Source organism: Ictalurus punctatus, chromosome 6, assembly GCF_001660625.3.
Source record: "Ictalurus punctatus breed USDA103 chromosome 6, Coco_2.0, whole genome shotgun sequence".
Taxonomy (NCBI): Eukaryota; Metazoa; Chordata; class Actinopteri; order Siluriformes; family Ictaluridae; genus Ictalurus; species Ictalurus punctatus.
Window position 1 is genome coordinate 30891713 of NC_030421.2, and position 21975 is coordinate 30913687.

At 38.2% G+C, this 21975-nt stretch overlaps 1 protein-coding gene across 10 annotated transcripts in view; it reads left to right on the top strand.

Annotated features, from left to right (window-relative positions):
- Positions 1–3100: 3100 nt before the first annotated feature.
- The window catches only part of obsl1b (obscurin like cytoskeletal adaptor 1b), a 41688-nt gene continuing 22813 nt past the window's right edge, over positions 3101–21975 (top strand). The window contains exons 1-22 of one of the 10 annotated variants that reach the window (XM_017469987.3): positions 3101–3463; positions 6086–7145; positions 7787–8056; positions 8172–8432; positions 9202–9507; positions 9686–9952; positions 11071–11346; positions 11538–11813; positions 11996–12271; positions 12466–12741; positions 13053–13328; positions 13539–13826; positions 13925–13999; positions 14634–15842; positions 16418–16690; positions 16861–17145; positions 17442–17720; positions 18692–18967; positions 19362–19637; positions 19958–20233; positions 20723–20998; positions 21451–21726. In XM_017469987.3, the coding sequence (XP_017325476.2) occupies positions 6131–7145; positions 7787–8056; positions 8172–8432; positions 9202–9507; positions 9686–9952; positions 11071–11346; positions 11538–11813; positions 11996–12271; positions 12466–12741; positions 13053–13328; positions 13539–13826; positions 13925–13999; positions 14634–15842; positions 16418–16690; positions 16861–17145; positions 17442–17720; positions 18692–18967; positions 19362–19637; positions 19958–20233; positions 20723–20998; positions 21451–21726 (7288 nt within the window). In that variant the 5' untranslated portion in view covers positions 3101–3463; positions 6086–6130. The remainder of the gene's footprint in view (positions 3464–6085; positions 7146–7786; positions 8057–8171; positions 8433–9201; positions 9508–9685; positions 9953–11070; positions 11347–11537; positions 11814–11995; positions 12272–12465; positions 12742–13052; positions 13329–13538; positions 13827–13924; positions 14000–14633; positions 15843–16417; positions 16691–16860; positions 17146–17441; positions 17721–18691; positions 18968–19361; positions 19638–19957; positions 20234–20722; positions 20999–21450; positions 21727–21975) is intronic. The other 9 variants (XM_017469988.3, XM_047155859.2, XM_017469991.3 and 6 more) reach the window with 9 other exon arrangements.

The following is a 21975-nucleotide window of genomic DNA, read 5'->3' on the forward strand; positions in this document are numbered from 1 at the left end:
AATTAAATTTATTTTTTATAGTGCTTTTAACAATGAACATTGTCACAAAGCAACTTTACAGAAATCTGGATATAAAATTTTAATTAAATTTTTTTTTTTTTTTTTTTTTTAAATGTATCCCTAATGAGCAAGCCAGAGGCAACAGTGGCAAGGAAAAACTACCTGAGATGACAAAAAGAAGAAACCTTGAGAGGAACCAGACTCAAACGGGAACCCATCCTCCTCTGGGTGACACCAGATAGTGTGCTTATAAATAACTTATCTTCTATAACTGTATACTATAGGGTCAAAAAGTGCTAATTGTGTTCACAGAAACTTTAATATGAGTATCATTTATAACTTTAAGTCTATCTTATCAAACTGAAGTTATTGACTGTTCAGTAATGCAGACTTGAGTTTAAATTGTTATTTACAGGATATTAACAACTAATCTCAAAATCTCAATTCACGTCCCATAGATATTATAGTGGATACAATGAAATAATGTTTTGTTTAAACAGAGTAATTATCTACATTTGAGCCATATTAAAACTGACACTAATGTATGTTGATGTTACAGAAATATTTGTATTAAATTGAAAAGGTAACTAAGGACATTTATTAATCTAACTGCATATACAACCGTGCAGATCTCAACAACATGCTAGTTGTAATTGCAAGTAATAATTCCCTTTGTTATGTTATTTACTGAAAGCCATAGTAACAAGTATAAACTTCTCTTTTAGTAAGAAATAATGTCTTCTTGTAATATACAGTACAATTTGGATCCTTTTGGAGCTTCATTGTCTTTGACTAAGTTTGAATATTCAATGCATTAGCATTTTTTTTTTCAACCTTTAATGAATGATGGAAAAGGAGTTGGCTGGTGCTTCAGGGCCTGGGGTACTGGTATCCCATTCAGGTTTATTGCTGCCAAGCATCCAATGGTCCCAGGTTAGGCTCCAGTTTCACTGCAAACTTGATGAAAATAAAGCACTGAAAATGAGTGAACGATGGTTTAATGGTGGCCATACCTCTTGATTTCTCTGCAAAGCGTCCAAGCCGTTGGAGTATTTTGAAATGGCATTCGTTCAGGGATCATGCTCGACTGCTGATTGCTATTCCCCGGTGGGGAGCAAACCACTTGATAAAATATGTTAAGTAGAAATGTTCTGCATATTTTCTCTTCTCGACCATCTGTAGCTCCACATCTCCATCACTCTATGGATATAAAATAGTCAGTCAGCTTTATTCAAGGCACAGGAGGAAAGGCTTCTGCTGCGTCTATTGGCAGAGAAGAGACTGTTTGCTGTAAACAAATGGCCTGAAGGACAGTCAGAATGGGTGGCAGCAGGAATGCAGCCAAGCCTGGATATTTGGGACATGCCCAGGCTGGTCAGACAGAGGGCTGCACGTACAGCGTACAGTGACTACTCTTTCCAATCTTTCTCATCTTACAGTAGCCTTTATTACTCACTAAATGGCCATAGTTGCGAATGGCATTTATTCATATGTGGTAATATGTATATGTTCAATAAAATTGAAATTAAATATGCAACGTCATGCCTAGTTATTTATGTTTAAATGCAGGGTTCAACTACAAAAGAGACATTGGGATTGGCACCATAGAGAAGAATAGATAAAAACAAAATAACAATAAATAAGAAAACACTGTAATACTACAATCTTTTGAGATTGTAAGATGTTTTTTTTTTTTTCCGCCAGCAGAGGGAGGGAGAGAGTAAGCATGGACAGGATGGCAGAATTCTATTGCATTTACAATGAGGACAAAATTGCTTACCTTAACTACAAAACACTGCAGTACAATATAGCTCCATGCATATTAACGGTACTCAGAATAAGAACTTTTTATCCATGCTCAATTTTTTTGCCATGTGTAAAGAAACAAACTCAAATGAAAGCTTTCCATTTGTCTCTTAACGTGAGGGTTGCAGGTTCTAAATTTTAAGAGCAGGAGTAAATTGATACCTTACGCTTTTTTTGTCCTTAGACCCAGACAAAAATTTATAAGGGAAATTCCATCAAATTTGGAGGTCTGTGTGAGAAAATGAGTATCTGTTGACTTTTGCAATTATATCACATTGCTTACATGATCACAGAGTACCTTTATGGAAACTTTTATGGCTATGCCAAACAGTTGTATTCCTAGAGAGCTAAATGTATCACAAAGTCGATATGAAGGGTGTAGGCTTGGCTTTGCCAAATGAAACACTTGACAGTTAGTGTATGCTGTGTAACATGGTGTTGTTATTGTCGAGACTGTCTTATGCTCTGGAGAACAATAAATACATTAAATAAAAGCAACCTGAAACAAAAGCAACTTAAATGTTTAAAAGACTTTGGACATAAGGAAATGAAGGTATCAGCAGAATCGATGCAATTTAACAGTTTTCTGAATTAATTACATAAATGAAAATGGACCACCTTAACAGCCTTATGATGTAAACAGAGGCTCAATGGTGATAATGTGATGCTGTATGTGTATGTACCTATGTTGAAAAAAGAAAACGAACGACATGATGCACTTGCTTATGTCTTTTCCGGCAGCTGGGGGGATGTTGAAGCTTCAAAAAAGGGCACTACTAATCCCTGTAAGTTTGTACAAAGCAGCTAGTGCAAACTGTGCTTTTGCCAGGACTACAGTTTTAAAGCTCATGGTGAGACAGAGATGTGATCCTCTAAACAGCTGAGGGTTAATGCCTCATGCTTTCAATCATATTCATAGGCCACGTGGCACATGCATGGAGGTCCCCAGCAAATTTCACCATTCTAACGTTTAAGTTTCGGTATTTTAAAAGGAAATCGGTGCAACAGAATCAGTAGCCTTAATCATATCCAACAAAAGCACTACGGTAAGCAAAATGTTAATCCTCTCCAATAATGTAAAAAGGGTCATTTGAAAATAATCAAGACGCCTACAGGGGCGCTGTCCTTCTCCTTAGGTTTTATTGCAAGGTCTCAAGTAAGCTAAGAAATCTACTTTGGACAAGCCATCCAATCTATATTTAGCCACCACTAGCAAGTGAATGAAGGGCCTAACTTATCTTCACTGCTGTCATCAGGGCTGCCGGTATTTTTAGGGGACAGCAGCAGCTGCAAAAGCATTTAACGGTGTTCCACGAACAATGACACTTGGGGTGTCTCGGAGCTGAACACCACAGAGGTTGTGTGATTGCTGTAGAGTACGGAAAGAGACTGTTCAATATTGTCGAGGAAACTTGTTCTAATTCATGTACAGAGTAGGCAAACGATTCCCAAAATGGACAGGTGACAACTACAAGAAACTGTTGTCGAATAGCTCCGAGTCTGCTTTTTATCGAAACGTGAAGGGATTTACCCCAAAAAAACAGGAAAATACAGCAGGAAGTAAGCATCCAGGGGAGCTGGCCTGCAATTTTACTGGAACAATCAGAGGCTGGATTCACAATGTAATTCTACAATCAATCCTGAGGACTGAGGAGAGGTAGGTTTTGGAAGGCTTGTGAAATAAAGCTTCACTCAGGTCAGAGGTCAGTCTAATTAAATCAGAAACACAAACAAGAGGTTAATCCATATCGTTAACCTCTTGTTTGTATCTCTCAAAATATTATGTGACTGATGATTGACGTTTGATGATTTATGTTATTTATATTATTCATTTAAGTATTCATTTTGGGGATAACTGGATATGATCATAATATTTACATAGCTATATTAAGTTTGCTAAATGCACACCAGACTGACTTACTTATGACCACAATGTATAAAAATAACAATAGCAAGTGAATTCCTAATGGCATAAGATAGCAACATTTTAACAAACTGGCAAGATTCATGAGCTGGGGTTTCATGGGTAGAATGTTAGAAAGTTTTTGTTGTTGTTTTAAACAAAATATGAGCTACGGCAATTAATGACTAATAATCTGATTGCTACCTTCTTCTTCTTTTTTTTAAAAAAAAATCTTACATAAGGATCAGTCATGGAGCATGATAAAACTTGAGAATCACCAATAAAAATTTAATGATGACATTAGTTCAGAACTATATCTAGAAAAATAGTTCAGAACTAGATTGCTTAACTTGCATTAGAAACTCAGGAGCTTGGATGATATTTAGAGCGAATACATCATTAGGATAGTGTGTGCATGTGTTTGTTTGTTCGTTAGATTTTTTCCTTTTTTAAACAAATGACAAATGAAACTAATCTTGACAATGACATTTAGGGGGCGAATTCTTCAATGAGCCTGCCAAGAGGGTGTGATGAAGGCAAAGCATATTTTGACTGCAACTCTCTCTCGGGCTGTGTACTGCATCTGTGTGCTGTGTGTGAGACCTGTGTTTGTATGTGCATGTGTATGTATAGGGTGTTCTTTGTGATACCTGACACATGCCCTCTTGCGGGTCTTTATTTAGGGCTGACTATATAAAGCACTTTCCCATTGAATTACAGCACCATCTGCGCTAGATATGTGTGATGAGAACTGCTGAACTCCAGACTGTTGGCTTTGGCTTCTCACACACACAGGGTAAATGTGTTAGAAAGTTCTGGGAGTAAATACCAAAATACCATGGTGAAATGCAATCCCGTTCCTCCGTCATTAAATGCCACTAGTAAGCATACAGTAGCACCACCCACTCATGTGGGCGGGGGGGGGGGGGGGGGGGACGAATAAGTTTGGCAACTTTAAGTAAAGTTATATATATATTTTCATGCTCTATATTTCGATATAGTCATGCAACGATAAATAATAATGGTGTCACAAGAACGCTTTACATGGAATAATCAAACAGAAAGGCAAAACATTTTAAGCAATTAACTGCTTCCTTGAACAGCCATCAAACACAATACAAGCTAATTATTAGATGTATGATGACTAAGGATTTGGACATAGCTTAATAGCGTTCAAAACAGTGTTACTATGAATGTAGACTTTAATACACTGAAAAAGACACACTATTAGCATCACTTATACATCTCTCTCTCTCTGTCTATATATATATATATATATATATATATATATATATATATATATATATATATATATATATATATATATATATATATATAATTTGGTTTCACTCTGCTCACATTTGACACTTTTTCTTTCACTCTTTTGAATGTCCATGGAATAAAATAAAATATCAGATGCCACAAGTGTACCATCTGCCATCATTTACACAACTAAATGGCCATGTAATACAAAGCATTGTGATAACATGAAATTTAAAATGGCCTTATATGGCCGTAGGCATTGTTTCAACTCAGGACAGCTGTCATTTGCTGCTATTGTAAAGCAACTGTTTGACGCCGTACAGAACAGCGCTTTACCCTTGCGTGTTCGCTGAGAGTAGGCTAATGGTTGAGAGGCAGAAATTTGGCCAATAGTTGCTGCAAGCCTTTTATAATCGAACCAATTGGTGTGCGAGAAGGCGGGAATTACAGAGAGGGGTTAAAGCAATGCAACTATGCACACACATAATACAGCATTAGACCATAAGCACATCATAATGAAATTCAGAAATCCCGGCCGGATGCTTTTCTAGGTTCCAAAAAAAAGAGGACATGTCTGGGGAAAAAGAGGATGTAAGCATTTCAGAGAACAATTTGTGTTCATTTCTACCAAATTAACTTTGTGCAAAATTTATTTTCGCATGTACCCGGAGGTTGCTCACGTGAGCCAGGACTGGCAAACAGGGCCGTAACCACCATAGACATTGAGGGGGACACGTCCTCCCAAATAATCAGATATGGCCAGATTGTCCCCCTTACATCTTACAGCTTACCTCGCACTCTTTCACCATTAAAACTGAAGCGTCGCGTGACTTCTGTGAACAGCATAGCCCCGTCCTTTTTGATATGATTTGATTGGTCGTTTCAAACATTTTGAAATTGACGAGCGCTGCTAGACTGCTTTTGTCATTCTAACAACATATGTAGGGGTGCATAATTGAGTGCAGCAGAGCAGCATACAAAAATAGCACTGGAGGGATAATTTGGCCACATCTGATTATTGGGGGGATTATACATTATACAAATTATACAAATATATGTATTATACAAATAGTTGGCTCATAAATCTAACAGATTTCCCATGTTTTGATTCAGAAACCTAGCTGCTACAGATACTCTGAGGCTGGCAAGGGAAGAGAAATGGATGTGTTCGGTGGAGCACCCCGGTTCCTGGCCTACCCTCGTCCTGTGGTGGTGCAGAGCGGCACTGATGCTGTCCTTAAATGCCAGATTGGTGGGGATCCCAGACCAGCAGTTATATGGGAGAGAAACAATGAAAAAATCAATCCAGGAGGCAGATATCGCGTGTTTGAGGATGGCAATGTTTACAACCTCATCATCCCTGTGGTGACAGCAGAAGACAGTGGCCAGTACATATGCAAAGCTAAAAACTGCATAGGGGAGACATATGCTGCAGCAACATTGAAAGTTGAAGGCGAAGCTCAAGAGATGGAGCTGAGAGAAGAGAACAAGCCCCGCTTTCTCATCAAACCCCTGTCTACACGAGTGGGCAGAGGAGATGATGCTGTCTTCTCCTGTAAGCTGTGGGGGAAACCTAGGCCAGAGGTGGTGTGGGAGAAGGATGGCAAGAAGCTAAATGAGATCTTTGAGAGTACACATTTCAGTGTTGGTTATCAGGACGGAGGATGGTTTCAGTTAAAGATTTTCAAAACCCGGGCACCTGATGGTGGAGTGTACACATGCAAAGCCAGAAATGAGTTTGGTGAAAGTCTGGCTGGAGCCGTGCTGTTGGTGGATGCTGGCCCTGGCCATGAAGATGAAGGAAACCGCAATGGTTATACTAATGGCCACTGGAAGGCACATCAGGGAAAGCAGAGAAGCAGTAGGCATGTAGTAACAAGTCTAAAAGAAGGCCCTCTGCCTACTTCAGCCAAAGTAAAAATGTTTGCTGTGACAGAAGGAAAACATGCAAAATTCCGTTGCTATGTGACAGGAAAACCCAAACCAGAAATCATATGGAGAAAAGATGGAAGAATAATTTTGTCTGGAAGGCGGTATCTTCTATATGAAGACAGAGAGGGATACTTCACACTTAAAGTACTCTACTGCAAACAGCAGGATAATGGAGTATACGTTTGTGCTGCATCCAACACTGCAGGACAAACCCTGAGTGCAGTACATCTTTTTGTTAAAGGTATGCATATATTGTACTGTGTATATATAGTTTGCCCAGATCACTAGTTTGAAGCATCAAGAAATTAATTCAATAATCTACACAGTTTTAATTTTGTTTAACCACCTGGAATGCACATTGGGATGTTTACAGCCATGACCAAGCCATATTAAGATAAATTAGATACCATCTAAGGAGTATAAATGAATTCATTATTGGCAATGAATGGTGATACAGTAATTAGATAATCTGATGCATCATGTACCACCATACACTAGTGTAAGAGATGGGATTAGTGTGACTACACAGTCATAAAAATACATAGTGGCTGCTATGTGGTTTAGATTCTTTCATTTACAAATGTCTGATATTGTCTGATGGTATAAGGTATAGTTTATTTCCTATCTAATCCAACAGTGTGGTAAAGGTCTTTTCATAGCACAGTTAAATGACGCTGCTTGTCTTTTCATAGAGTTTACATGCTGTGTTTTACTCAAAATGGTTTCATTTAATTACAGTTCATTAAAATGAATTACACACACACACACACACACACACACACACACACACACACACACACACACACACACACACTCATATACATAAATACATACATACATATTAGAATTAATACATTTCTTATCTATTCTTGACAACATCAGAACCACCTGTAAGATTCAAGCAACCACTCAATGATCTTGAAGTCTGGGAGCAGGACCTGGCCATCCTTGAGTGTGAAGTACCAGAGGACTCTGTGCCCATCACATGGTATTTAGAAGACAGGAGGCTACAGCCAGGGGCCAAATATGGGATGGAGGAGTGGGGAACAAAGCGCCGACTCACAATCCGTGACATGGGAGTTGATGATGATGGGATCTACCTCTGTGAAATGCCAGATGGAGGAAGAAGCATAGCTGAGGTAACTGTGAAAGGTAAATATCTTAACTATTTTAAAGCTGGGATTCAATACAACATGATACATCTTTAGAATTTTTTTTTTTTATTTGTAATAGACTGTTGATTTACACTATCTCGCCCTCTTCATAGGTACAATCATAAGAAAGCTGCCCAGAAAAGTAGATGTTCTGGAAGGGGAAAATGCTGCTTTCTGTGTGGAAGTAGAAGAGGAGGAAATGGACATTCACTGGTACAAAGATGGGACAGAGCTGAGGGAGACACATCAGACCATCATCAAATCATTTGGCAGAACTCACATCTTGGTCTTTGTTAATACTACACCTCAAGATTCTGGCATGGTCATTTTCTACGTTGGTAGATCAAAGACATCATCTCAGCTGAGGGTGAAAGGTTAGGAATTATTCATATTAATTCATATTTAGTCCAGTTATACGATGGATCACATTTTTGAGCGGCATTTTTATCTAAGGTATAACAAACCTGAGCAATCATACATATAATATGGTGGTGCCTCAGTATGATACATTTTTGATACAGCAAAAATAAGCATTGCTTGAATATGTAAATGTGCATGGATGTGTCTGTGGTATTAGTGCTGGTGCGTATTATACATATTTGGCACACTGTAATATTATGGTTCACAACTCACTTGTCATCAGTGTCATAACTTACCAGGTAGCTGAAGTGCCTCCTTACACCAAACCTTAAAGCTCACCATATCTGTTGCTTTTTCCCCCCAAGATATTTTATTTCTCTGCAAGTAGCATGTCTAGCCAAAACAGGAAAAATACCTACTGCTCTTTGTAGTCCCATTATCTGGTGACTGGCCCACTATAATTCTATCAGTGATTAATGTAACTTATAATTACAGTTAACAGCATCACCTGTAGCAGCACTCTAATTTGAAAAAAGCATTTGTTGGAAAGTTGACATTATGTGATCATGCCACACTGATCATCACTGAGCATCCTATTCAATAGCAAAATGTTCTTAGGAGATTACGTAGTTGTGCAATCTATTTAATATCGATCAGCAAGTGTGCCCTGCTGCCAAACTGATAGCGAAACTGATTCATTACAAAGGTTGTCTGGATTCATTTAGACAAAAAGTCTAATGATTTACATTATTTTACTATTGTATGTTCTTCATTCTTTCTCAGCGGTTAGACAACATCCACCTAGCTGCCCTGTGGGAGTTCAGATAAACACAGAGCGTGCAAATGCAGCGCTCCTGTCCTGGGTTCCAGCACAGGACTGTCGGAAGAATCCACCTTCAGGCTACATTCTAGAGAGACAGGAAATAGGTTCTCAGGAGTGGCTCCAGTGCCTAACCACTGACTCTGCGACATCAGTGGAAATTCTTGGTGACAGTGTTCCATGTGAGGCTGACTACAGATTCCGCATCTGTAGTATCAACAAGTATGGAAGAAGCGGATATGTGGAGTTCCCTCGAGCAGTTCATCTGGGTAACATTATATTAAAATAATTATAGCAGAAATTGTTGGCATATTGTCTATATCAACTTTTGACTAGTAGTTTTCTGTAATTAAGATTTCACTAACAGAGATTCTTTGGTTTGTAAATCTGTCCAATCCATATATGTGACAACAAAACAGTGAAAACTCATACTTATGACTTTTCCAGTTCCAGTAGCAAAAATACAAGCACCTCTACAGGATGCACTGGTTCCCGAGGGCCAAGATGCCTGTTTTTCCATTGAGCTGTCTGCCTCAGTCATAGGCACTTGGTTTTGGAACGGCAACCAAATTCAAGAAGATGAACGTTTTCTCATTAGACGGTCTCGTACACACCAATCACTTCGAATTCGAGGGGTACAAAACACTGACAATGGAGCTGAAATCACCTTCATTGCCTATGGAATTCGTGATTCAGCAGCATTATATATACAAGGTAAGCACCTGCATGTGTCTTGGGGCTAATACTGGGGCTCTGATATACAGTGGGGGAAATAAGTATTGAACGCGTCAACATTTTTTTCAGTAAATATATTTCCAATGAGGTTATTCACATGAAATTTTCATCAGACATCAGTATTAACTCAAGAAATCCACAATATGAAGAATTCACAACATTAAAGTCCATAATTAAAGTTATGTGCAATAAAGTGGAATGACACAGGAAAAAAGTATTGAAGACGCTAAGAAAAAGCAGTTCTCCATGACAAGGTAAGGCAACGAACCAGCTGAAATTCATAAATAGTTAGAAAGTAACCTCCTATCTGTGCAAATCAGCTGGGTTATTAAAAAAAAGGAAAAAAAAAAAAAAAGGCTTTTAGTTACCAAGGTGTCATACAAGAAACATCTCATGATAGGTAAAAGCAAAGAGCGCTCCCAAGACCTTCACAACCTTATTGTTGCGAAACATATTGATGGAACTGGATACAGACATAATTCAAAACTTCTGAATCTTTCAGTAAGCACCATTGGGGCCATTATCCGCAAGTGGAAGCAACATCACTCCATCACCAACCGGCCACGCAAAGGAGCTGACCAGGGAGTCAGAAAGACCACTCAGAAAGAGCTCCAGAAACACTTGGAGGCAGCAGGTGCCATCGTCACAGAGAAAACAATAGGCAATGCACTCCACAGCTATGGCCTCTATGCACGCTCACCCCGCAAGACTCCATTACTAAAGAAAAGACACGTCGAAGCTTTAAACTTTGCTACAACTCATTTGGACAAGCCTATGAAATACTGTGAGAGTGTAGTCTGGTCAGACGAGAGCAAAATTGAACTTTTTGGTTGTCATACCGTGTTCAATACTTTTTTCCTGTGTCATTCCGCTTTATTACATATAACTTTATTCATGGACTTTAATGTTTGGATTTGTTTATATGTGTGGATTTCTTGAGTTAATACCAAAGTCTGGTGAAAAGTTCATGTGAATAGCCTCATTGGAAATATATTTACTGTAAAAAATGTTGACGAGTTCAATACTTATTTCCCCCACTGTAGATTCTTTATTTAGAAATTATTATAAATGGCATGCATGTTCCTTTTGATATGCAGCTCCACTGGTTAAATTCACTCCCCTATCCGAGATGGACCGAAATAAGTTTGTGGAAGTAGGCAATCCAATAGTCCTCTACTGTGAGCTTTCAGACCCCAAAGCACCAGTCCGCTGGTATAAGAATGGAGTTGAATTGCACTCAGTTGAAGGTCTTCACATCCAATCAGAAGGAACAATGAGGAGAATTGTCATCCAGTCAGCTGAGTTCTCCCATTCAGGTGTTTACAGCTGTGATGCCATTGATGATGTCATCAGGTTTAATGTGGAAGTTGAAGGTAAGTTGGAAATCAATTTTATTTAAACCACCATTAAAATTACTAAGCGCCGTCATTTGTTGAGCTGTTTGAGTTTTCGTGTGGTTCAAGTGTGTGGATTAATTATAACTGGCAACATATAAAACTGCAATCACTGAAACATCCTTACAACTGTGTTGAAATGATAAATAACACTGATCAAAACACCATAGCCCCACCCGTGAGGTTCATAGCACTTCCAGAGGTGGACAGAAGCAAGTCTATTGAAGCTGGCTGTCCAGTTGTACTACAATGTGAGCTCTCAGATCCGAGTGCCCAGGTCTTCTGGTACAAAGATGAAGCAAAGCTCCTCCCACAGAGTGGACTAGACTTCCAGTCTAATGGAACTAAGAGGGCACTGGTAGTTGAAAAGGCTGATTTTTTCCATTCTGGGGTATACAGCTGCAAGACAAAGGGTGCTGCTGTCCAGTTCAATGTGGAAATCAAAGGTGATTAGTTTGTTTTATATAAACTGCACAATGTTCGGCTAAGTCACTAACACAGTCTTAGCTCCTGCCTCAATGTCAAACTTTTAAATAGTCTGCTAAAATTGTTCAAATGAAAGCATTAACATGAAATACTAGTGGTGTGAATTCCACAAAAGTATTAAAATGACTTAAAATATCTATAGCGCCACCAGTGAGATTTTCAGCTGGTCTGGAAACTGAGAGGAGAAAGTGCATTGAAGCAGGATGCGCCGTTGTTCTGCAGTGCGAGATATCAGACTCCACTGGGCAAGTCCACTGGTTCAAGGATGGGAAGCAAATTCTTTCGCAGTCCAGTGTAGACATCCAATCAGAAGGCTGCATAAGGAGATTAATTATTGAATCAGCAGCCCTGTCCGACTCTGGTGTGTACAGGTGCACAACAAAAGATGACATCATTGAGTTTCCAGTCGAGATCAAAGGTGAATCTTGTAGTTTCTTCTTTGAAGCTCTTCAGTGATATTCTATGAAACCTTAAGTTATTTATGGTACCTTTTGAAGAGATTAGTTTTTCAGTCCTCACATTATAACATAAATGTTGTCTGTTGTTTTTTTTGTTGTTTGTTTTAATGTTGATGTAAATCTTGATTATTCTATCATGAATAACCATCTGCAGCTGTGCCAGTGCGGTTCTCAACTGTTCCGGAAGTTGAGAAGAGTAAATGTATTGAAGCTGGCAGCTATTTTGAACTCTGCTGTGAGGTATCAGATCCTATCGCAGACGTTCACTGGTATAAGGATGATACAGAGATTCTCACAGACACTGGCTGGGACATACAGGCAGAAGGCACATTGAGGATGCTGGTAGTCCATTCAGCAGAACCCAGCCACTCTGGAATTTACAGATGCAACATGCCTAATGACTCTGTACAGTTCACTGTGGATATCAAAGGTGATTTGTGGATTTCTGAGATGCATGTACATCCAGTAACCAAAAGCTGCATATATTTGAAACTAGAAGCAAACTAATGGAAAGCAACTGTCTGTGCCTCGTAGCATTGCTTTTATGGACATGCCTCTTACCTATGCATCTTGTCTTGTGGGCAACTGTTTAATACTATTGTTACATGTGTTGCATTCTATATTTAACTTGCTTTTTGGCAGAAGGTCTGAGAGATCACAGATAAGTCAGTCTAGGAAATTCTTTTTGAGGTATTAATGTCAAGTTTTGAGGTATTAATGTCATGTATATTCCACAACAAGCTCCACCGGTGAAGTTCTCAGCCTTCCCAGGGGTTGTGAAGAACCAGCTGTTTGAAGCAGACTACCCCACAGAGCTACACTGTGAGATCTCAGACCCACCAGCTAAGGTGTGTTGCTATGAAGATGGAGTAGAGCTCCTCTCTAAAAGTCAACCTCATTTGAAAATGGAGGATACCAGGGGAAAGCTTTCTGTACAGGCAGCACGGCCCTCTGAGTCTGGATGGCACGAATCTCTGAGAAAGGATGATGTCATCCAATTTAATGTACAAGATGAAGGTGATTTTTTAAATATTTGCCTCTAACTGAACTAATGCTTTAGTGTGGCATTTAACAACTTTTCGCTCTGTTTAGGTTTTAGCTGTCTTTATGTGTGTTTTCACAATAAAACTTGCATATCGCGGGCTTTTAATGGCCATTAAACATTTAAGTTGAATTAATAGTCACCAAAACTGCATAAAGTATTCCTTTATTAATGATCATCTTTAGCTCCACCTTTGAAACTGCCGTATGTCCCTGATGGTGAAAAGAGCAAATGCACTGGATTAAGCATCTCTATTGCACAAGAATGTAAAATCCTGGATTCCACTGAATATAATTACCGAGTAAAAGATGACGAAGAGATCCTATCGCAAGATGGAATTGAACCTGACCCTCAAATTAAGTGGGGGGTGCCTATAAGAACTTTGAACATGGAATCATCTAAGACACCAGACAATGGGACAAATAGATCTCCTAGGATGTCAGATGATCACACCCAGTTTAATGTGGACAAAGGTGGTTTACCACTATTATTTGTACGCCATTCTTAACTAGGAGAATTGACCTAATTGAAGCTAGAAAGCTTATTGTTTTCTTTGTGGCTTTCCTAACAGCCGAGCAGTCTCACTCTGAAGTGTACAAGGGTGAGACCTATGATGACACTGTCCAGTGCACTGTGGATATGAAAGGTGATACAACTGCTACTCCACCCTAAGCACACTTAACCCAGTGCATCTGTGCCATTAACAAAGGTGGTGTGTAACCTTTTAAGGCTGTGCCTAAAGAGACTGAATTCGTGCATCTTGGTTACCCATTCTTGAAAGCGCTTCCCAAACTAATCTCTGCTATCATATCTTAATCCAACATCCAGTTGGTCTGCCTTTCTTCCCAGCTAACGTTCATGTAAATTGTTTAGATTTCACTCTTAATTGCAGTACATCAACATCACAGAAAACTTTCCATTTGCTTCAATAATGTTCCTTAATGCTAATCAGAACAAGCATAATGTCTTGAATTGTCTATATAATGTCTCTATAAAACACTGAATCGATGGTTTAAATGAATGAATGAATGAAATGCTGAAAGATGCAGAACAAATAACTAACTATATAGAATTAGCAAGCATATTTTTTGTACTTGTTGCCTTGATTTGTGTGACTTGTTTCTAGACCACTCTGTCATATGGTCGTCTCTCTTATTTTTTCTCTTCTATGTTATAAATCTTGAAAGTAACAGTCATTGAGAACAACTATTTAATCAGCTTCTAATTAAGAAAGTGGAAACCCACTGAAACTTTTCTTTGTGCACATCATACAACTATAGCTGAATCCCCAAAGACCAGCATCATTATGGAAAGCTTGGGTGTCACGGACAGTTCTGAGTTTGCAAAGAGAGAGATCGTTAAGGAAAGCCTGGGTCTCCCCCAGGGAACAGCAATTCCTGAGTTGGCCAAGAAAGAGGTCAACAAGGAAAGCTTAAGCTTTACAGACATTCCCAAGCACACAAAGAGCAGGATCCTTAAGGAAAGCTTGAGCTTCACTGCAGTTCCTGATTTGGCTGAGACTGAGAGCACTAAAGAAAGCTCAAGCTACACAGAACTTCTTGAATTTTCAAAGAGCAAGAGCCTTAAGGAAAGCTTGAGCTTCATAGCGTGTCCTGATTCAGCCAAGACCGAGAGCACTAAAGAGAGCTTAAGCTTCACAGACGGTTCTAATGTCTCGAAAAGCAAGAGCCTTAAGGAAAGCTTGAGCTTCACAGCAGTTCCTGATTTTGCCATGACCGAGAACACTACTGAGAGCTTAAGCTTCATAGATGGTTCTAATGTCTCGAAAAGCGAGCTCATTAAGGAGAGCTTGAGCGTCATAGCAGATCCTGATTCGGCCAAGACTGAGAACACTAAAGAAAGCTTAAGCTTCACAGACAGTTCTAATGTCTCGAAAAGCAAGAGCCATAAGGAAAGCTCGAGCTTCATAGCAGATACTGATTCGGTCAAGACTGAGAACACTAAAGAAAGCTTAAGCTTCACAGACAGTTCTAATGTCTCGAAAAGCAAGAGCCACAAGGAAAGCTCGCGCTTCATAGCGGTTCCTGATTCAGCAAAGACTGAGAACACTAAAGAAAGCTTAAGCTTCACAGATGGTTCTGATTTCGCAAAAAGCGAGATCATTAAGGAGAGCTTGAGCTTAACAACAGTTTCTAAGTTGGACAAGACTGAGATCAATAAGGAAAGTTTAAGCCTCACAAACTGTCCTGAGTTTACAATGAGCAACATCATTCAGCAAAGCTTGAGTTTCACAGCTGTTCCTGAGGTGTTCGTGAAGGAGAACATTAAGGAAAGTAGTCTAAAACAAGTTCAGCATACAAAACTGGATGCCACTGCCCCATGCTGCATCTACAAGGATGAACTACACCAACCTCAATGTGTTAAACAGGAAACAGCTGGCAGTTTTCAAGAAGACGACAGACGTTACTTCAAAGTACAAGAAATTTGCACGGATGACGATGTTTTAGCATTTAAGGTGGATCGTGAAGGTGATTTAAGTAGTTAACTCCATCATTCAGCAAGTAATGATGAGAGCAAAGTACATCCCATTGCCAACATTTTAAACATAATTTAATGCCATTTTTTTCATTCTGATTCATTAACTCAATCAAAATAACTTAAAAGCTGGTAAAAAAAAAAAAAAAAAAATCAAATAAGTAAATAAATAATAATAATTTGCATGGCTTGCCAACATAACCCCATAGGTTATCAGGTTTTCACTAGCTTAATTGAGTAACTTGACTTAAAACACCTAAACAAATTAATCCATTAAAAAATTACATTCACTAACAAAAAACATCTTAAAAAAAAAAAAAAAAAAAAGTCCATAACCATAAACAGTGACTGATGCCATGGTATTTGAAATCATCTTTTAAAAAAGATATGTCTTTAATTTTTTTTTATTTTTATTAAATATTCTTAAAGCTAGTACATATCTAATTGAAAGTAACAATCTGCTCTGACATAGCTAACAATTTCCAACTTAAATGTCAGCCTTAGTCATTGTTTTATTTATCCTTAGTAGTAATACAAATCTCTCTATATATAACTTGACACACTCTAGTTACAAAGATGAATATCTCACCACATCAAGACATGGTGGATGAGAAGGCCTTTGAAGCAGCCTGTCTCAAAGACTTGGGTGAGGTCACTGAAACGAAGGCCCAAATCTTTGGGCATGGAGATGTTTCAGTTATCCAGAAACAAGATGGGAAAAGCATGATGTCTAATCTGACCACAAAGGAACAGTTTGCCAAGTTATCAAAGATACCACACAAAGAGGTGCTGACAACTGAGGCAAAGACTCAATCTGTGATGTATCAAGACAAAGTAAAAGGTGACTTAAGACTATGTGTCTAACATACTATTAATTAGCAATAAAAGCAAGTAAGACTGTATTGTTCAGATATTCTTTAATTAAGAAAGGACAGTTTATTCAGCACAGCTATGCTCTTCTTGAATGTATAACTTATTTTAATACATGACTTTATCTCTCCAAAACTGAAGCACCTTCACCTAAACCAGTAAAATTTGCACCACTCCCTGAGACTGGCAGGACTAAGACCATTGAAAGTGGTATGCCTCTAGTACTACAGTGTGAAATATCAGACCCAGATGCCCCAGTTTGTTGGTTAAAGGATGGAATACAACTCCAAACGAAAAATGGATTAGTGATCCAGTCAGAGGACTGCATACGAAGGCTAGTTGTTCCGACTGCAGAGCGCTGTCACACAGGGGTGTACAACTGTGAGGCAATGGATGATGTCATAAAATTTAAGGTGTATGTCAAAGGTGATTTAAAACCTAGTTTAATCCATGTTGAACGCACTAAAAACAAAGTTTAATTCATTAAACATTCAATCTTTTTTCATTACAAATTTATATTAAACAGTCATAATACTATTGCAGAAAACATAATGTATTCACCCTCACTATAGTGTAAAGTTATGGCTTTTTGCAATTATTTAAACATACAAATGTTTTGGTTTCCTAGTGACATTCCTGCACTTAAGTAACCTTCTTGCACTTAAAACACACCTACAAACAAAAGCTGCTTTAATTAAAACATGCTAAATTAAACTCTTTAGCTGCATGGCTGGAAGGTTCTGCGCTCACTGAGACCGAGAAGAATGAAATGACATCCGATGAAGCAGACAATGCAAGTGTCCGACAAAAAGAGCCTATACATTCTACAGCTCAGGTCTGCTGGAACAGACAAGAGCGACAACAAATTCAAGAGTGTCTTACTGTAGTCCAATCAAAAGAGATTGGATCAGAAGGGATCAAATCAGCTGAGCTGTCTGACTCCGAAGGATACAGTTACAAAACAAAGGATACCAACATCCTGAGTACTGTGGATCCACCAGGTGATTCTTCAGTCATCTTTGACTTCTCAACCCATCTGATTACAATACTAACCCCTTCAGTCATGCAATGGTCACTAATAATCATTGTGCTGACCACTTCATTTGAATCGATCTAAAGTTAAATTTCTTTCTTTCTTTTTTTTAATCAAATTTTTTTTTTTAATTTCACTTTTTTTTTTCATCCAAGTTATGTTATATAAATGTGCTTTACTGCATGTGCTCAGAAACTTGTAGCAACAGAAAGAAAATGGATTAAGTAAGTGTGAGGTATGTGTTTGACTTCAAACATATAAAAGTCAGGCGATGTTAAAAATGGACAAAATAAAATCGACAACTCATTTTAGTAAGTAAAACACATTTTACACACTACAACACACTATGAAGAGTTTACCATTTCAAGCAGAAACCTTTTAACTTTGCACAGAACTAGACACTTAAGTAAATCAAAAGGCTTTTAATTTGAAGGACCAAATAAGAAAATAGGAAATTGATGTTTCCAGTAATTTGCATGATAATTAAATGCCTACTTCATTTTTTTTAAAACCGCTTGCCCAATATCGCAAGTAGTGCTACTTAAGAACTTTTTTACATTCAATTTAAAAAAAAAAAAAAATTGTATTCTATTGCCTTTTTGTCATCATTGTTAAATATCTTTAAATTTTAACAAGCTTTCATCATTTACTCTTGCACTATTAATGTTACATTACATCCACACTATCATCGTCTGACTGTCTGTTTTCTTTAAATAAACTTTTTAACTTAAGTTTATTAATTCATATATTTTCTCTTAGTTTTATTGGTTGTTGCCTGTATGTTCTTATTGACATTTAATGCACCATAATGTTTCTTATATGACAAATAACCATGTTAAGCAACGATTAATAATCTCTCTAGGGAAACAATAGATTTAATTAACACATGTTCTACGTGGACACGACTAACGATTAAAATGTATCGCTCTACATTCGTAGCACCACCAGTGATGTTCTGCACGGTCACTGAAGCTCAGAGGAACAAATCTGCAAAAGTCGGAGAGCCGTTTGAATTGGAGTGTGAGGTCTCGGATGCTGCTGCATATGTACGCTGGTACAAAGATGGAAATGAGCTGTCATCTGAAGCTGGAGTTTTGGTTCAGTCTGAAGGTACAATAAGAAAACTCTCTGTGCAGTCAGCTGAATTATCTCACAGTGGAACATACACCTGCAAGACAGAGGCTGATGCAGTCACATTCATCGTGGATATCGAAGGTAATTTGCAGATTCCTTGATTCTAAACTCTGCAATAGATTCAAAAGCTTTTTTTCTATCAACGTAGTGACATTTTATGAATGGAAACCACTAATGCTTATATGTGAAACAGCTTTGTCACACAGTTATCACATAATTACTCAATTATTTATATCATTTCATGTAAACATTAGAAAGTTAAGGTTAGGATCAGTGCTGCAGTTAGTGTTTTTTTTATAACTTGAAATAATTCTTGTTTAAAAAAAAAAAAAAAAAAAAAAAAACGATATCACTATCACTAATTAATTTAGATTTTACTTGACATTGAATTGGTTCTGAAACAAAACATCCTCTAGATTTATTTCTTTGTCTATTAAGTTATTATTTTTTCTTTATGCCACTCACAACTATGTAGCTTCATCTACGAGGTTCAAACCACTTTCAGAGATGGAGAGGAACAGGTCCGTTGAATTAGACTCTCCAACTGTTCCAAAATATGAGATTTCAGACTCCGAAAGCCAGGTTTGCTGGTATACAGATGGCACAGAACTCTTCTCAAACCGTGGACTTAATATCCAAACGGAAGGAAATGTGAGGAAATTAATCGTTGAATCAACTGAGCTTTCTGACACTGGACATTTCATCTGTGGCAGTCCTGATGATGCTGTGTCATTCAAGATGGACAGTCAAGGTGATTTTCCAGCAACCTTAGACATTCAAATAAATTAAATACATATTAACTATACATAAATTCTAGTCCAAATTTGCTTTTATATTCCCTAATAAAGTTTACCTGCCCTCCTGCCAGACCCGGCCTGTCTCTAACCTTCTACTCTACCCCTTTAAAGTTATCTTACAACTATGCAATTACTTCTTCATTTACAAATAGGTATTACGCTTTGACTAACATGACTGGTGCTTGGGATAATCCAAATGAACATTGTACAGTAATAGATATTTCCATTTTGATTCAGCAGTCAGTTTTTTTCTAAAGCTTAAAAATTTCTATAGCTACTCCCATAAGGTTCTCAGCCCTTCCAGAGGTGGCAAGAAACAAGTTAATTGAAGCTGGCTGCCCCATTATACTTCAGTGTGAAATCTCTGAGTCAGCTGCCCAAGTTTCCTGGTTCAAAGACGGAGTGCCACTCCTTCAAGAGACTGGACTTGACATCAAATCAGAGGGCACCATGAGGGCACTGATCATCCAATCAGCCGAGCTCAAACACTCGGGCATGTATAGCTGTGAAGCTGGCGATGATCGTATAGCATTCAAGGTGGATGTTGCAGGTGATTTTGAGTCTACATACTTTCTCAAAACCACTAACATGTAAAACAGTGCTTCATCCACTAAATGCCTTGTCCTTATGTAAAACTTTAACAAGTAAATGTAAATAACCAAATACTGAAAACCTCATTTGAAAATGTAGATTGTGCTCAATAACAGATCCCTAAAAATACCCAAATCACACTTTTATTTTTTAAAACCAAACCATTTAAGGGGTCCAAAACCATAAGAATTTTTCACTTCTTTTACTGTTCATTATAATTGCCATGTAAATGCACCACATATTTCAGGAACATATAATAAAAAGCCATGTTCGTAATAACAAATGGACAATGGAACATATCATTCATATGTAAATCTTTTTTTTTGTTGCTATCATTATACCCCTCATCTATTAGTAAACTGACACATAACATAAAAAGCAATGGCAGAAAAAATCTGTTTACAAATCTAGTAATCCCATTTCTTTGAATGAATGAAAACACTCCTAGCTTCACCAGTGATGTTCACAGCTGTCCCTGAGACTGAGAAGACCAAGTCATTTGAAGCAGGCTCACCTATCATTCTCCAGTGCGAGATAACTGAGCCCACTGCCCTGGTCCAATGGTACAAGGATGGGACTCAGCTCTTTCCTCAATATGGAGTTTTCTTCCAATCAGAGCACACCATGAGGACATTGGTTATCCTGTCAGCCACGTTTTCCCACTCTGGGGTTTACAGTTGTAATACAGCTGATGATATCAGCGAGTTTTATGTGGACATTAAAGGTGACATCCAAAATTTATCTGAACCACTGCCATATAACTAACAAATACATCACCATGTACTGTCCGACTTTCATTGGTTGAAAGCAATGGATCCATTCTGCTGCTTTGGTATATGCTACATAATAATTTTCCTAAAACAGATGCATAGAGCCATTTGCAACATTTCTACCATGTTTGCCAGCTGTAGTTGCAATCTATCCATCTTCTTGGTGCTTTCTGTTTACGAACAAGTCATGCAAGGGGAAAAGCATGTCCATTACATTGCTGAACTGCAATTCATCCTCATAAAGCTTTATTTAATGCTATTTCTTTCTATTTAGTTTGGCTGTTAAGAGTGGAGATCATCAGCAGCACTTCATGATAATGCATGCGTGATATGAAAATAACAACAACACACATGGATAGAAAAAGGACTCCAGAAATCAACTTGTGCAATTCTTATTCTTCTGCAGCACCCCCAGTGACATTTGTCTACATCTCAGAGGAAGAGCTGCACAAAAATGTAGTGGAACAAGATAGTCTCTTCCTTTGTTGTGAGGTGTCTAGATCTGATGCCACTACACAATGGTACAAAGATGGAGTTGAGATACTGACCAGTAGCAAAGTCATAATAGAGGCAGAACAGACCACACGGAAACTGATCATCCAATCTGTTAGAATGTCAGATGCTGGGACATACACATGTCGTGCAGGAGGCAGTGCCTTAATATTCAAGGTTAATGTACGAGGTAAGTATAGCACCTTTAACACATTTGACATGCAGCAGAAAAAGCTATCCAATATATTATACTTTCACCATCCGCTTTATGAGGAACACATGGGCACCTGAGGAACATAGCCTGATTGTTTCAAGCTGCCAGGAAGGATGTAGTAACTCATATAATCACTCTTTACAACTCTGGTGAGCAGACAAGCATCTCAGCATGCACAATACATCAAAACTTGAGGTGGATCGGCTACAAAAGCGGAAGACCACA